A 15,901-nucleotide genomic window follows, 5' to 3' on the forward strand; every position below is an offset into this window, starting at 1 on the left:
CTTTCACCCTTACTCTCACATTCACTCTCACACACTATACTACTCAGACACTCTCAAGGGTAGTCTTTCTCATGCAGAACCTCTCACTTACTTGCACATACTATCTCTCACACATACACAGTATTTTGCACTATTGCACACACATACACTCTCAACACACTGTACCCTCTCATATGTACTCACTATCACACATCAACACGCACACACACTCTCACTGGCACACATGCTCTCACTAATGCTCTCTCTCACATTTACTCTATCACACACTCTCTAACCGCAGGAACACTTTCTTTCACCCTTACTCTCACATTCACTCTCACAAGAAATACTACTCAGCCACTCTCAAGGTTAGTCTTTCTCATGCAGAACCTCTCACTTACTTGCACATCACTATCACACACTCTCACACATTCACTCTCTGACCGCGGAACACTTTCTTTCACCCACACTCTCACAAAAAAATACTACTCAGCCACTCTCAAGGTTATTCTTTCTCATGCAGAACCTCTCACTTACACATGCTATCTCTCTCACACACACTCACACTATAACACACTTTTGCACACATACAAAAACACACACACTTTCATCAACAAATACATACACATTGTTGCTCTCTCTCTCTCACACACACATGCACACATATTTTGTTTCATCTTAATAAAACCTTAGCCTCCATCATTGCAGATGAAGATAATTATTGAAAGTCCAATTGAAAAGTCACTCAGGAGTGCCTTTAATCTCGATGATGCTGCAACAGCTCAATGGATTGACTCTGATGTCTTTCATGTGGAACCAAACGTCTCCGCTTCCACATTTGCTTTGTAGCTCATGTTTGACACAAATGCTTTAAAAAAAAATCTCCTAACCCCAGGTGAATCCTTAACTACTGGATGATTTAAAATTTTAAAAAAATAAAAGAAGTTGAAGTCACTGTAGTTTCATGCAGTTAAGTTAGTTTCCGTACCACTAGAGGGAGCCTGTGTGCAAACTTTAGAAATCTATCATCTATCGGGTGCACATTGCCACTCCCAGTGGAAGTTTACGCTCAATCTAAACATTTGTGCCTGTTTAGATCTGAATACACCGTATGTCTATGTCTTATATACTCGTGCACACCAGAATGAACTGCACGGTCACAATAAATTAAAATAGTTAATTCCTTACATTTTTTTTATATAATGATTTTTGTTTTTATAAAGTAAAATTTTATGGAGTGTTAATTTGTCAAAGAAAACGCTATAAACATTTTGTTTATTTGGTAGGTGTAGGGCTGGAACAGATGAATCAATGGTGTTTTCATTCATTTCAATTTGGAAAGTTTTGCAGAACAAATTTAACTAATCCCAAAGGCACCACTTCATATCTAGTAAAATAAATTAACAAAGAATAATACTGTATACTCAGTATACAATGCATAATATTGTAATATTTTTAAAGTAACAATTATCTTTAGAAAAAGTGTAAAGGTACAAGTTAGATCATTAAAATAATTCCAGAAAGAAATATTCGTTTTTATTTTAAAGAATGATTAAATATAATAATACATTTCTCACAAAAACAATTAAAAAGCACCAATGTAGCCCACCTAAAAATGTGTAGTCAAATTAATATTTAACATATTTAATGATTAAATAAAATCCTATTATTAGCCGTATTCTAACAGAACCCTTATTGGTATATTTCAATTTGAAGCGAGATCCAAACACAAATAATGCCAGTCACCACCAAGCTTTCACAGTAGTAAGAAGTTGTTTTAATCCTTTATACAGACACTATGTACAATATATTGTTGGTGGACATTTAGTACATATATACACACACACAGATATATGTGACAGGATCTGTTATGATGCAATGGTCATAAGAGTTCACAAAGACTGACAAAGAACAACCTCACCAGTTTCATTTTCCACGCAGGTAATTTAATATTTGTCTGGATAGACTCCTCCGTCTTCAGGTTTTGTCACATCAAAGCAGTAAACCTCTGACTCTTGTTATATTCTGTAGCTCAAACATTGTCATATGGCCACAGCATTATTAAAAAAAAAAAAATCTCTTTACCGCCATCTGGTGGCATGCATAGGCAATTACAAGCCTTTTAGGTGGGCGTCGATTAGATTTTTTTGATTTTTATTTTATTTTGCAAAGACATAATAGCTCTTTTGGGGACCACATAAAATTTTGACCAGTGATGATTATTTCTGACTTTGCAGTTGGTTGGTGACGCTCTAGTTAACATTTCACTTTTGGAATCAGACCTCAGCTAACCTACATAGGTCAAATAATCTGATGAGACTGTCCTCTTTTGTCAACATTCATTATAACAATGTGCAAAAAGCTTTTCAAGCAGACTGATGGCTTGTGAAGTCATCAGCTCAAAGTGCGTGCATTGCTGAAGACACTTTTGATTTCTGCACTACATAAAATAAATAAATAACCCCCCACCCTCAAAATGACAATTTGGGGCAATACAAAATGTTTCTTTTACCATTTAAATGCAGTGGAACCTAAACTATTTGTTAGTAGAGAACAGATGAGTGCACGCAATAAGGCAATGCTACATGTATTTTTTTTTAAAGGGGAAAAGTTGTATATTTTTGAGAAAAAGTCATAATTATAATATTAGTTCATTAATCATTATTTTGACTTTAATTTTCTAAAATTACTTAAAAAATGCTTATCATGAAAAGATTACTTTTTTTCTAATTCGACTGACATTTTTTTCTTAAAGAAAATTCAAATTCCCTCAAAAAGATATTATTAAACAAAAAATAGATTCTCTGAAGTTATGATGTTTGCGACAAAAAAAATAATTACGAGGAAATAGATGACATATTTTTTTGGGGGGGGGGGGCGAACAAGAATAGTTTTCCCAACATTTTTGGACTCCAATCTTGTGGTATCATGAGTTTTAATGGAAAAAATATGTCTTTTTAAACTCAGAAAAATATGACTTTATTTCTGTACGATTATGGACTTTTTTCTCAAAACAAAAAAATCAAATGATCTTAATAAATGGGGAAAAAAAATCTAAACGCAATTCCTTAAAAAGTGATATTTTGGCCCAAAAATGTGTTGTTGTTTTTAACTATGACTTTTCTTCTCAAAAATATATCTTTATCATCCTAACATTAATCTTCGTTTCTATTTTCAGTGTGGCATATATTCTCTCACCAAAACCCTGTCGAAAAGATCAATGGCACGTTTTGTATTCTTTCAAAATGCACATTGAAAGTGAAAAGCAGCCCTCTTGCTGCTTTTATTGCGTATAAATTAAAAGATGAAATCCAGTGATAGCAGCCAAACAAACAAGGCAGCGCTTTGTCTTCTCACGTGCGTCTTTCCAACTTCCTGTCCACCTTCGTGACGTAGGCAGCCCTTCGAAAGACGCCGCCGCCATGTTCTTGTTCTCGTCATCCCTCAAGCGCGTTTTGCCCCTCACATGATGTCGAGGACATCACAGGGCACGAAGCCTCGCTTCTTGCCGCTCGCCACCCTGATGAAGCCGTTGCTCTCTTCCTCGCCGCTCACGCAAATCTGGTGGCAGAGGACATTCGGGAAAACCGTCGTTTAAGATGGATAAAACTTGTTAAATGTTAAGTATTGACATTTATGGCAACAATGTGAGTTAGCGGTGCTAACTATGCTAACTTAGCACAACAAACAAGCAAGCATGCCAACTTTCACCAAAGTTGTCCAAATTAAAATCTTATCGACGATAACAACCTTCAATTGGAATTTTGAGTTGTCCGGTGTTTATCTTGCATGATTTGTTTGGTACAGTTTTTGTCAGATGCCCTTCAAGTCACCTTTATTTATTTATTTATTCTTTTCTTTTCTTTTTTTACTACTACTACTACCAATAATAATAATAATATTAATTATAATAAAATGAGAAGTAAATGATTTTTTTTTTTTTAAATGTGTAGTTTTGGGCCAACCTCAGGACGACGCTTGAGTGATAGCGTAATTACAACGTTTGCCCAGCAGAGGACGCTCTCACCCTTTTGCTGACAGTTCAACAGTGGTAGGATCTTCTCATAATTTTAACTCGTTTGTGTAAAGTTCCCAAAACAAGTTCCATTTTCTAACAGGCCACTTAAAGGTTAAGTTGGTGTATGACTTTTCTGTACAATTAGGATGAAAATGGTTTAATTTATAATTATTCCAACTAAAAATCGAGCATATTTGATGTTTTTGTTTGTTTGTTTGTACATGCATTCCAAACAGTGGCTGGCCATGCAATTGGTACTCTTAACAACACCACTCAAATTATAATTATGAAAAAATATATATATTATACAAATCACACTATAAGAGAATTTAAATCATCTACAGTAGTTTATAATCACTCAAACTTTTAACATGACAAAAAAAAAAAAGGACCGATTCCATTCCACAAGCACAATTCATGTGTCGTTGCTCTTGTACATTTCAGGTCAAAATTGAAGGAGCTCTCGAGTGCTGTTACAAACACATCAAAATGTTCCAGATCATTTTGTGTGACCCGTGTTCTCCTTTAAGTGATCACATGAAGCTTTCTGGGAACGCGCCGATCTCGCCGGGTTTGCTTACTCGACTTCTCCTCCAGAATCCCACCATAAGCATTGTGGGGAAAACGGGACATCTCATCAAAGCGCGTGCATATTTGACGGAGAAGTCATTTGCGGCGAGATGATGCGAGGGCGTTGTGACATAAGAGGCCTCGCGGGAACAGCGCAAGTTCTTTTGAAGATAGTTTGGAATATCAAATATTCGTTTGATAAGTTCTAAAGATTGATCATAAATGACACAGTGGTAAGACGTGGACGTTTGAAAGGTCACTAATTCCTCAAATTATGTTCTTTCATTCCCTACAAAGTGATGAAAAAAACATGAGAAGAAGCGTACAGTAAATTCCCGCCCTTTGCGGGTTTCGGGTTCGTGGTCCCACTATTTCACAGACTGTTTTTGTACAGTGCACTCATTTGTAATTCCACTGTCGGCCACTAGATGGCATCACGCCATTATGTTTGACACTACATTTCAAAGAAGAGTGAAAACAGGTATTTCAAGCTCACCTTATTTTTTCGCTGACAATAATATTGAGTGTGAAATCATCTTCAATCCTGCTTTTTGCGCCAACAGTAAGTAATGGCTATTGGTCCGCATTACAATTTACATCTTCAGGCATGATCATTGATGTATACTTTAACATGATCAGTTTGTTAGTTTTAAAAATGCACAATTTGCTATCTGTAAACACAAAGACGGATTTGTACATTGATACACTTTTTGTATTTTTGCGTTATCCATTGCTTTGCTCTCTCTCTAAAAAATATGCTTAAAGACCTTTGAGAATAAATGTTGTAAATAAAAACATGTTCCTGCTTGCATCATAAATGTGTGGGGCAAAGGTTATGGATATGCGGGAAAAGCCGTATTACGGAAATGCAGTTTTTGCCTTGGTAGAGGTCAAAACAGACCTGCCCCTCCTTCAATGTGATCTGGCCCTGCTCCCTGCAGCCGATGAACGTCCTGTTACACCGAAAAACCTGGTCTCCCGCCCGCAATTGATGAGCAAAGGATGCGGGGAAGAAACCGATCCTGTCCTCAATAACCCCCTGGAAAATATCAAACAGATTATAGGAGACACATGAGTTGTTGTTCTTTTGTCAGCTTCAGCGTTAGTGCTTTTAATTGCAAAATTCTCCAAACAGGCCAGATGTGCGTGTTTAGCCTCTGCCTGATGAGAAGCAGCAGGATTAAATGCACAATGAGTTAGCTCATGGTCTGCTAGCAGCACGCCGCCTCTGCACAGGCATCTTTTATCTCGCTTTTATTAGGATTCTATACACACAATCTTTTTTTTTTTTTGTCTTGCTCTCATTTACTGCTAGGCTCATCCATCAATTCATTTCTTCCAGGTTGATTTATTTGTAATTGGGGGAAACACACACACTTTTTTTTTTTTTTATCATGGTCTTGGAAATGCTCCAAAACAATTCATTCTTCATAATAGGATCAAGAAGTCACGGTGCGTAAAAGGTAATTTAACGCTTACCTTCCACCAATCATCATTGGATTCATCAACAAGCAAAATTCGGTCTCCCGCCCTGCAATAAAAAAAAGTCAAAACAAAAGGAGAAATGAGACAAAATGTTTTTTATTTTCCAAATGAATATAGTAGGGGTGAATTTAAACTTGCTTTTTGTTATTTATATCGGAGCTGTATGAACTACAATTAAATTGTACTACAATGGAATCCTGAGTTAGCATGCTCACTGCTAGGAAAGCTAGCTACATTTTATTTCTGCTATTTTTCCTCTTTTTTTTTTTTTTTACATTTGTGCATTATTCATTGACAAATTAATGGGGAAATGGATTAATCTGTTGAGTGAACTAAAGATGCCTTTTCTAATCTGTTTCTGAGTTACATCAATGAGATCTTGAAGAAAGCTAGCTAGGCTACGTTTTTAAAAGATGAAACCCACTCCCAACAAACATTAAATGTTGATTTTTATAGCTGCCGTGTGTAACTTCTTTTGACCCATAGGCCTGATTTAACACCTTTATGAATACTTTTTTTTTTTAAATTTTAATTACAGATCAATTGAAAGCATTTGGCACGCATAACCCATGTTTAAGAAAGACAAGGTAAACACAACAATGAAATCTTGACCTAGCATGTTAGCCGCTAGTAAAGCTAGCTACATTTTCATTTTGTTTATCCTCAATTGCTGTAAGACTTATTCACTGTTCGATGACAAATTAATTTAAAAAAAATGATCACAATTCAAGTGTGTATAATGATATAAAAGTTTGTCATTTACTTAAATGGACGTAGCACAATGGAATTCTGCTTTTGTCGCTAGCCGCTAGGAAATAATATTTAGCTAGGTTTTTCAATATTTTTTTTTGTTTTAAATGTTGATTTTGAACAGATTGAAAGACTCTTCCACCCTCTTTCTTTCAATTTACGCTCTTCTCACTGTAGCTGTCTCCATCTTGTTGAATTCCTTTTAATAAACAACAAAATGTAAGTGCTACATGAAAATATCAAAACTTTAATCCAAGGAGGGTGAAGGTAACAACCGGGCTGCAGTGTTTGCGATGAAAGCGGTTAGCGCAGCCAGAAAAAAAGCTGTTTATCATCATCATGTCATTCGCGCCAATCCGTTTTACTGCGAGGAATTGTTCTTTTCCAGGAAAATCGTGAATCACTGCACCGCATGTCTGTGTGCGTTGTCGTAATTACAAGCATCTGCTCACAAGTCATTGTTGGCAAAGTTTGATGCGTTCCCAAAAAAAAAAAGGGAAAAGGAACATTTCTACTGAGGAAAATGTGGGTTTTTACGTAATTTCCCCTATTTCCACCTCTTGTGATTGTTGGAGTGTGCCGTTATCCTGGTAATAATCACCGTTACTGAGAAAACACGGTTCAGCGTGGACAAGAAAATATACATTTCCACATCCAAAAGATGAAATGAACCATGTGAGCATCTTCAGAAAAGGAGCTGGTGAAAATTCCTGAAACACTTTTTTTTACATGGCGGTTCTCGTCATCATTACAATCACCACATTGTTGAAGTAATCACGTAATCAAGCACAAGTGGAACGAATTTTCTCACTAGTAAAATGAATGAATATTTGATGAAAATCTTCTTTTTTTAACCCCATTTTTTTAATTATTTTTTTACAGTTGGTCTGGTTGAACCTGCTAGCAGAACATAGGGATCGGTCAGGTGTCATACTGGGTTAGTGAATTACACGTGTGTGTGTCTCATGTCTTTAAATCCGTCGGGTAATTTTGTGGGAACGGGAACAAAAATGGGTGCTTGAGATAAAAGACTGCACATGACGAGCGCTTCACTTCCCATCTTAAGAGCCTGCGCCAAAGTGCGTCGAAGCGTGCGGCGGCGATGATCGGGCAGTCTGACACCTTTGCAGCAGAAAATGCTCCTTCGTGTACTTGTACTTCTACTACTATCCAACAGGAAAGTAGTAATTTATGTCAAAGAAGTATGTACCTTGTACCTCTACTACTTGTAACTGTACTTCTACTCCTACTTCGTGTTTTTCTACTTCTACTACTATTCAATAGGAAAGTAGTAATTAGTGTCAATGAAGTATGTACCTAGTACTTCTATTACTTCTACTTACTTTACTTCTACTACTTCTTATACTTGTATCTCTACTACTTGTACTTCTACTCCTACTTTGTGTAATTCCACTACTATCCAATAGGAAAGTAGTAATTTGTGTCAATGAAGTATGTACCCTGTACCTCTACTACTTGTACTCCTACTTCTACTTCGTGTACTTCTACTTCTACTACTATACAATAGGAAAGTAGTAATTAATGTCAAGGAAGTATGGACCTTGTACCTCTACTACTTGTACTCCTACTTCTACTTCGTGTATTTCTACTACTATTCAATAGGAAAGTAGTAATTAGTGTCAATGAAGTATGTACCTAGTACTTCTATTACTTGTACTTCTACTACTTCTTATACTTGTATCTCTACTACTTGTACTTCTATTACTTCTTATACTTGTATCTCTACTACTTGTACTTCTACTCCTACTACTTGTACTTCTACTCCTACTATCCAATAGGAAAGTAGTAATTTATGTCAAGGAAGTATGTACCTTGTACCTCTACTACTTGTACTTCTACTCCTACTACTTGTAGGGCGGTGTGGCTCAGCGGTAGAGTGGTCGTCTCCCAACCCAGAAGTTGCGGGTTCGATCGCATGCCATTGTGGCCACGTCGAAATGTCCTCGAGCAAGATACTGAACCCCCAGTTGCTCCTGATGCTGCGTCATCCGCAGGTGAATGAGTCGTCGAACGTAACACTATATAAATGAAGTACCATTTGTACTTCTACTTCAGCTATTTCTACTATTATCCGATGAGAAAGTAGTAATTTGTGTCCAGGAAGTATGTACCTTGTACCTTTTCTACTCTTGCTTCTTTGGATTTTCCAACAGTCTGTATGAACTGTGGCACCACGCTGCCTCTCACAGGCCAGTTTTGGTACTACAACTGAAATCCCTACCTGTGTGGTCTGTTGGTAACCTCGAGTACACAACACAACAATCACTTGTCGGACATTAAAAGACGTTTTAAAAATCGGTTAAGATGTGAAAGAAAAATCGGTGCGTCTGTAACCATCCTGGTGAGAGCCGCACAAATTAATCGAACAAACAAACGTTGTTGTTATCGTGACTCCTGAGACCCCCCCAAAAAAAATTGCAGCAATGTTGTAGTAGTGATCATTCAAAAATGGAAATACAAAGACGTAACATGAATACAATATCGCATATTGATATTCATCTTTCCTACACAGTTGATAATTATATTAAAAAAATTGGTGTGTGTGTGCGTGCGTGTAAACTAGCCTCATCTCCAGGTCATGGCTCTCTTGGGCAGTAAAACTGTACAAGGCCACGTAGGTGTTGAGCTGGAGTGCATCTTCGTGAAGCTGGCTGTCTTCCAGCTAGACACACACACACACACACACACACATGGCAACAACGACACATGAGTTAGCTCGAAGGGGCGAGTTCCGCACTGCACCTGAACACAACTACAACACAAACGCCCGCTTACAGTGAACCTGCTTCAAGTACATCTAATAAACACATCTTATCTGACTACAGTTTTTTTTTTTTTTTAACTAAGCAGGGGGTTAAATATTTCATGTTACATTTTATTTTCTGACCGCATAAACATAGCAAATTATAGCTTGGAGTTGATTACTGTAAATAAATACATCTAAATAAATAATCAACATTAATTTGATTATCATCACATAAGGGTTTACTACAAAATAATCTGAAGTCGTTCAACCAATAATAAAAAAGTGTAGTACTTTTTGGTCACCTACAAGCAATTTTTGATTTTTGTAAATAATTTTATTATATATATATATATATATATATATATATATATATATATATATATATATATATATATATATATATATATATATATATATATATCAATGTACAGAATTTAAATTTAATTTAATCAAATAAATAATTTGATACGAGTCCAAATGAAAGTGTGCGTTCATGATACAAAACTTGCGGTCTACTACAAACAAATAGAAATTATTTTGTCAATTACTCTTGATAAAAGAAAAATACAAAAGACTCCATGAACAAACCCTAAACAAAACCCTCCTCTATGCATTTACCGTATATTGCCACTTTCATAAGTCTAAATATAACCTCGGCAGTCACGTCCACGACACTCAGCGTTATGTTTACGTTACGCTGATAAAGCAAAGAGCTGCGAAAGTTGCACCGCAATCTGTTCCTTTGAATCCCCCGTCAACACAAGTGTGAGAAGCGGGATCTTGGAAGATAAAATGGAACTGGAGGTGGGCCCACAGGAAGTTGTCGGAGAAGTGTTGGCCCAATTAGCACCAGCCCACAAAAATGTCAAGTGTTTTTTTTTTCTTCTTCTGTTGTCAGTTCTATCACAGACACCTCAAGTGCGGAGTTTTGCCTTCTACATTTCACAGTCCTTGAAAGGAAATTGTGGGGGGGAAATGACAGTGAACTAAAGAAAACACTAAGGTGGTATTTTGTCAAGATGGCGGGACTTTGCTTTCCTTGAGGCGCCAGGTAGTAATGAAGCCATGTGTCATCCACAAGGACCGGCTGATGGATGAGTTAGAAGCAAGCACAAGGCAAAGTGCCTGTGTGGCCTCTGGGGACAGAAATAATAATAATAATAATAACCCCACACGTCGAAGGGTAACGACCAATCACGCCTCACTTGCTTTCTAGGTTTGGTCATGTGACATTCACAAGCTGAGCCTTTAGGCACTGTGTTGTCATTTTCAGTTGACAGCCGAGTGGCAGTCAGGCAAAATGGCCGCCCCATCCTGAGATGGATAAAAACGGGTGAATTTTGATGTCCACAAACACAATTTTAATCAAAATACTGTTCTGACTAGTGGGGCCACCTTGAACATGTGTGTAGGTTTTAGTGCCATCTAGTGGTGAACTAGTAATTCATTCATTTTAAAAATATGTTCACATCAACGTACGTTTTTTTTAATATAATCATAGGTCTAGTGATCGCTAATTATGTTACATAGGTCGCCTAACAGGAGGATGACATGTTTCGCCGCCATCTTTCTGTGATGGATGCCCCAAGGAGACAAACTTGGTGAATGTAGTTAGCCTCTTGTGGTAGTTGCAGCTAGTGTTACCTTCCACAGCTGAGACGTGCAAGTGGTCGTCACTGAGTCCCGTGATTCGGGCTCCCTTTGCTTTGCTCTCGCTAGCTTTTGCTATCTTCTGATGCTAGCTGTTCTTTTTAGCCACCCCAGCTAGTACTTGCTAGTCACTCTTGCTCACCACTCCTGCTAGCTCCTGCTACTAGCCGCTTGTTAGCCACTCAGCTAGTTTTTGCTAGTCACTCTTGCTCGCCGTTCCTGCTAGCTGCCTGTTAGTCACTCTAGCTAGTTTTTGCTAGTCATTCTTGCTCGCCGCTCCTGCTAGCCGATCTTGTTAGCCACTCCAGCTAGTTTTTGCTAGTCACTTTTGCTCGTCGTTCCTGCTAGCTGCTTGTTAGCCACTCTAGCTAGTTTTTGCTAGTCATTCTTGCTCGCCGCTCCTGCTAGCCGATCTTGTTAGCCACTCCAGCTAGTTTTTGCTAGTCACTTTTGCTCGCCGCTCCTGCTACTAGCCACTCGTTAACCACTCCGGCTACTTTTTGCTAGTCACTCTTGCTCGCCGCTCCTGCTAGACTCTTTTTAGCCACCCCAGCTAGTACTTGCTAGTCACTCTTGCTCACCACTCCTGCTAGCTCCTGCTACTAGCCGCTTGTTAGCCACTCAGCTAGTTTTTGCTAGTCACTTTTGCTCGCCGCTCCTGATACTAGCCACTCGTTAGCCACTCTGGCTACTTTTTGCTAGTCACTCTTGCTCGCCGCTCCTGCTAGACTCTTTTTAGCCACCCCAGCTAGTACTTGCTAGTCACTCTTGCTCACCACTCCTGCTAGCTTCTGCTACTAGCCGCTTGTTAGCCACTCAGCTAGTTTTTGCTAGTCACTCTTGCTCGCCGTTCCTGCTAGCTGCTTGTTAGCCACTCTAGCTAGTTTTTGCTAATCATTCTTGCTCGCCGCTCCTGCTAGCCGATCTTGTTAGCCACTCCAGCTAGTTTTTGCTAGTCACTTTTGCTCGCCGCTCCTGCTACTAGCCACTCGTTAGCCACTCTGGCTACTTTTTGCTAGTCACTCTTGCTCGCCGCTCCTGCTAGACTCTTTTTAGCCACCCCAGCTAGTACTTGCTAGTCACTCTTGCTCACCACTCCTGCTAGCTCCTGCTACTAGCCGCTTGTTAGCCACTCAGCTAGTTTTTGCTAGTCACTCTTGCTCGCCGTTCCTGCTAGCTGCTTGTTAGCCACTCTAGCTAGTTTTTGCTAGTCACTTTTGCTCGCCGCTCCTGCTACTAGCCACTCGTTAGCCACTCCGCCTACTTTTTGCTAGTCACTCTTGCTCGCCGCTCCTGCTAGACTCTTGTTAGCCCCTCCAGCTAATATTTGCTAGTCACTCTTCTCACTGCTCCTGCTACTAGCTGTTCTTCTTAGCCGCTCCTGCTAGCCGATCTTGTTAGCCACTCCAGCTAGTTTTTGCTAGTCACTTTTGCTCGCCGCTCCTGCTACTAGCAACTCGTTAGCCACTCCGGCTACTTTTTGCTAGTCACTCTTGCTCGCCATTCCTGCTAGCCACTCATGTTAGCCACCCCAGCTAGTCTTTGCTAGTCACTCTTGCTCGCCGCTCCTCCTAGCTCGTGCTACTATCCGTATTACTGAACTATTAGTTCACCACTAGATGTCACTAAATCCTACATGCTGTCCCTTTTAACGTTATTGTCAATGTTATCATAATTCTTCTTTGCTTAAGTGAAACCACGGGGCCGAACTTCCATTTTCCAACAGAGCCTCCATCCGCAGCGCGATGCATTCGAGTCTCTTCCCCTTTGTGAAGCGAGCGGACGTTTGTGTATTTGCCTTGTATGGTTATTTGTTCACTTTTATGTTTGCCCGAATATCTGCGGTCTATTTTCCGCTGACAACGGAGATAAACATGCCAAACAAAAAAAGTAAGCAAAAAAATGCACTCAAAAAGCTCCTCCGCACATTTCATCAGGCAGAAAAGATAAAGCGGGGCTTGCTTTTAAAGATTTTCATCATCGCCGTACAGGAGTTGATAAGATATTTTGTGCTGCCTGACTTGTGTTGTCTTTATGCAGAGAATAAAAGTATCAGAAGGCCTGCAGACCCAAGCAGTGAGGTCAAGGCTTGGCTCTATCAGCGCAGGCCTGCCGTGCTTGTGTCAGCTCCAATTTGATTTGTTACCGCAGGAAAAAGAACTTTTCCCTCCATTTTCTGGGAACCGAAGCGATTATGGCGGAGGGCATTCAAGACAAGATGAGCGATGCGATGCTGCATTTTTTTTTTACACTCATCGGTGTATAGAACAAAGCCATAGATTTTCACTGTGCGTCCAGACATATCTCACCTCAGAATTGTGGTTTGTTCTCTCTGGCTGATGGTGGTAGTGCTCTGCCCCGTTCTCAAGAACTGCGAATACTGAGTGAAAATAAACACACGTTAAATTGCATAACTGGGTGGGAAAAAATGTGTGTGACAAAGCAGATTGCAACGAGTCTATGAGGGGTATTTATCTCAAATCATCTTTCCTCATCAAAATGAATAAAAATGCCCAAAATCTGTTTCAGTGTCGCATCCTATAATGTCATAATTTCCTGAAAATTTTTGGAATGCTTGCAAATGTAACAAAATGTGCACTTATCTCGATCACAAATTTAATAAAACCCACTAGTGTAATCAATAATGTAATAATATTTCTGATATTACTTTATTACATGATGCCCCATTACTATAACACCACTAAAACTGTGATGTAACAGTGACCTTAACACATCTTTGATCAACAATAAAACATGAACATAGCATTATTCAATAAAAAAGAATCACCTAGCAATCCCAGAAGTCTTTGCGGCAGACCAGTTCTAATCAAGTGGGCGGAGCTTACTTTGATGGATGGGAGAATCCTGACAAATCTCAATGGCGGGAATATTTTTTTCCACAGCCACGGCTCGCCGGCTACTCACCATCATCGCTGTGTTTTCTTGACAGCGCTTGTCTGCTGCCGTGAGCCACCGTTTCCTCCGGAACGTTATCCAAGTCACTGGCCTGAAAGACGAATCGGGATGGATTTCTTAATTCAATGATATCAACAATGTTTATTTATCGTGGATGGTGTTTGCAGGAGGGTAACTGGACTGCATCATATTGAGAGCTACTTATAGGAAGCGGTCAGTGGTGACAAGCAACAAAGTACAACAACAGAATAGAAAAGTAAAAAAAAAAATACTTTGTTACCCTACTTACAATGTATAGGAAAAGTGTACACACCCCTGTTCAAATTCCAGGTATTTGTGATATGAAGAATATAACGCAAAAATGATTACAAAGCTTTTCCCCACCATTAAAGTGACCCCGCGCCCCCCACCCCCCAAAAAAAATCTCAAAAGTTTCCAGAAGTGAAAATAAATAAGTGAGATCATGGGGTTGCACAAGTGTGCACACCCTTCTTGTAACTGGCAAAGTGGCTGTGTTTAGAATTACACACATTCAAACTCATGTTAAATGGCTAGTCAGCACACAACTGTCACCAAATATAATTAAAGTGGCTCTGATGAACCCCAAATGAATTTCAGATGTTCTAGTAGGCTTTTCCTGAGATGCTGAACATTTTGTACTAATAGTGACTGCTATTTGAAAGTAGATTTTTCAGGTATCTGAAATGTATTATGTTTTTATTATTTAAAATATTTTTTGATGTTGTTGGCATGAATAGTTAGTTCACAGCAAATGCTTTGTCTATCTTGCTCTAGCTTAAAAAATATATTTTATTTTATTTATTTATTTTCATGTCATTATACAGTCACAAATCCAGACTTTGCGTTCACACCAGGAGCCTCAACATTAAAACCAGTGCGCCACCAGAAGATGATGTTTTAAGTAATACAGAACAGTGATTCATTTACAAAATTGGTGTGTGGCCTACTTGTCAGAGTAATTTCCCCAGTGTCGTCTTTCCTGGTCCTGCTGACGCTTTATTCCTGTTCCTGCACAGCATCCTCATATCTTAGTTTGTCACTGAAAAGGCTAGTGGGCGTAACTCGCATAATTATGGCAATTTGTTCATTATCCACTGGGGCAGTTCTGATTGAGCCTGGTGGATTTTGAAAAAAAAATGTGTGACAGGAACAGGAAAATAAATCCATTAGTCACTCTACAACAGTTAGCTCAAAAGTAACCCAATTATGTATCAAAAATGGACCGATTCACTTTATTGGTCAATTTAACACAACTTTCTGGGTTGTTTTATACAAAATGACCCAATTTTTGACCCAAGTAAAGGATCGGTCCATTTTTTACCCATAGTTGGGTTATTTTTGACCCAACTGTTTTTAGAGTGCACTTGATTCAACTTTTGTGCATCTACCAGTGCTAATTTCGTCAACGAAAAATTTTCGTCATATTTTTCGTCACCAAAAAGTTTTTTCTGAGGAAAATGAAATAAAAACTAAAAGTACCACTCAAAAACTGGTCGCTGCACTTTATTTAATGTTAAATGTTCGAACATGTTTCCATTCATTGTCCAGCTGTAAAATTAATCTCAGGCAATTATGCACTTTTTTTTAAGTGAAAATTTTGAAAGTTTAAAGGTAACATTATTGTCAGTTCAACATGTTTTATTGAAAAGTGTTAAATGTGTCTTGAGTGTTAACTACAGATACAAATAGGTGTGTTATCATTTTCTGTATACAAGTTGAAATGTATGCCGATTTAGTCGCCTAAA

The 15,901-nt window shown here is 38.6% G+C and overlaps 1 protein-coding gene across 5 annotated transcripts in view; it reads right to left on the reverse strand.

The window, feature by feature from the left end:
• Window positions 1–1,733: 1,733 nt before the first annotated feature.
• stac (SH3 and cysteine rich domain) overlaps window positions 1,734–15,901 on the reverse strand; it is a 39,158-nt gene continuing 24,990 nt past the window's right edge. For all 5 annotated transcript variants that reach the window (XM_077558792.1, XM_077558800.1, XM_077558817.1 and 2 more), the window contains 6 exons: window positions 14,145–14,226; window positions 13,529–13,599; window positions 9,388–9,485; window positions 6,047–6,098; window positions 5,469–5,606; window positions 1,734–3,540 (listed from right to left, as the gene is read on the reverse strand). In XM_077558792.1, the coding sequence (XP_077414918.1) occupies window positions 3,442–3,540; window positions 5,469–5,606; window positions 6,047–6,098; window positions 9,388–9,485; window positions 13,529–13,599; window positions 14,145–14,226 (540 nt within the window). In that variant the 3' untranslated portion in view covers window positions 1,734–3,441. The remainder of the gene's footprint in view (window positions 3,541–5,468; window positions 5,607–6,046; window positions 6,099–9,387; window positions 9,486–13,528; window positions 13,600–14,144; window positions 14,227–15,901) is intronic.

This window comes from Vanacampus margaritifer, chromosome 1 (assembly GCF_051991255.1).
Source record: "Vanacampus margaritifer isolate UIUO_Vmar chromosome 1, RoL_Vmar_1.0, whole genome shotgun sequence".
Classification (NCBI taxonomy): domain Eukaryota; kingdom Metazoa; phylum Chordata; class Actinopteri; order Syngnathiformes; family Syngnathidae; genus Vanacampus; species Vanacampus margaritifer.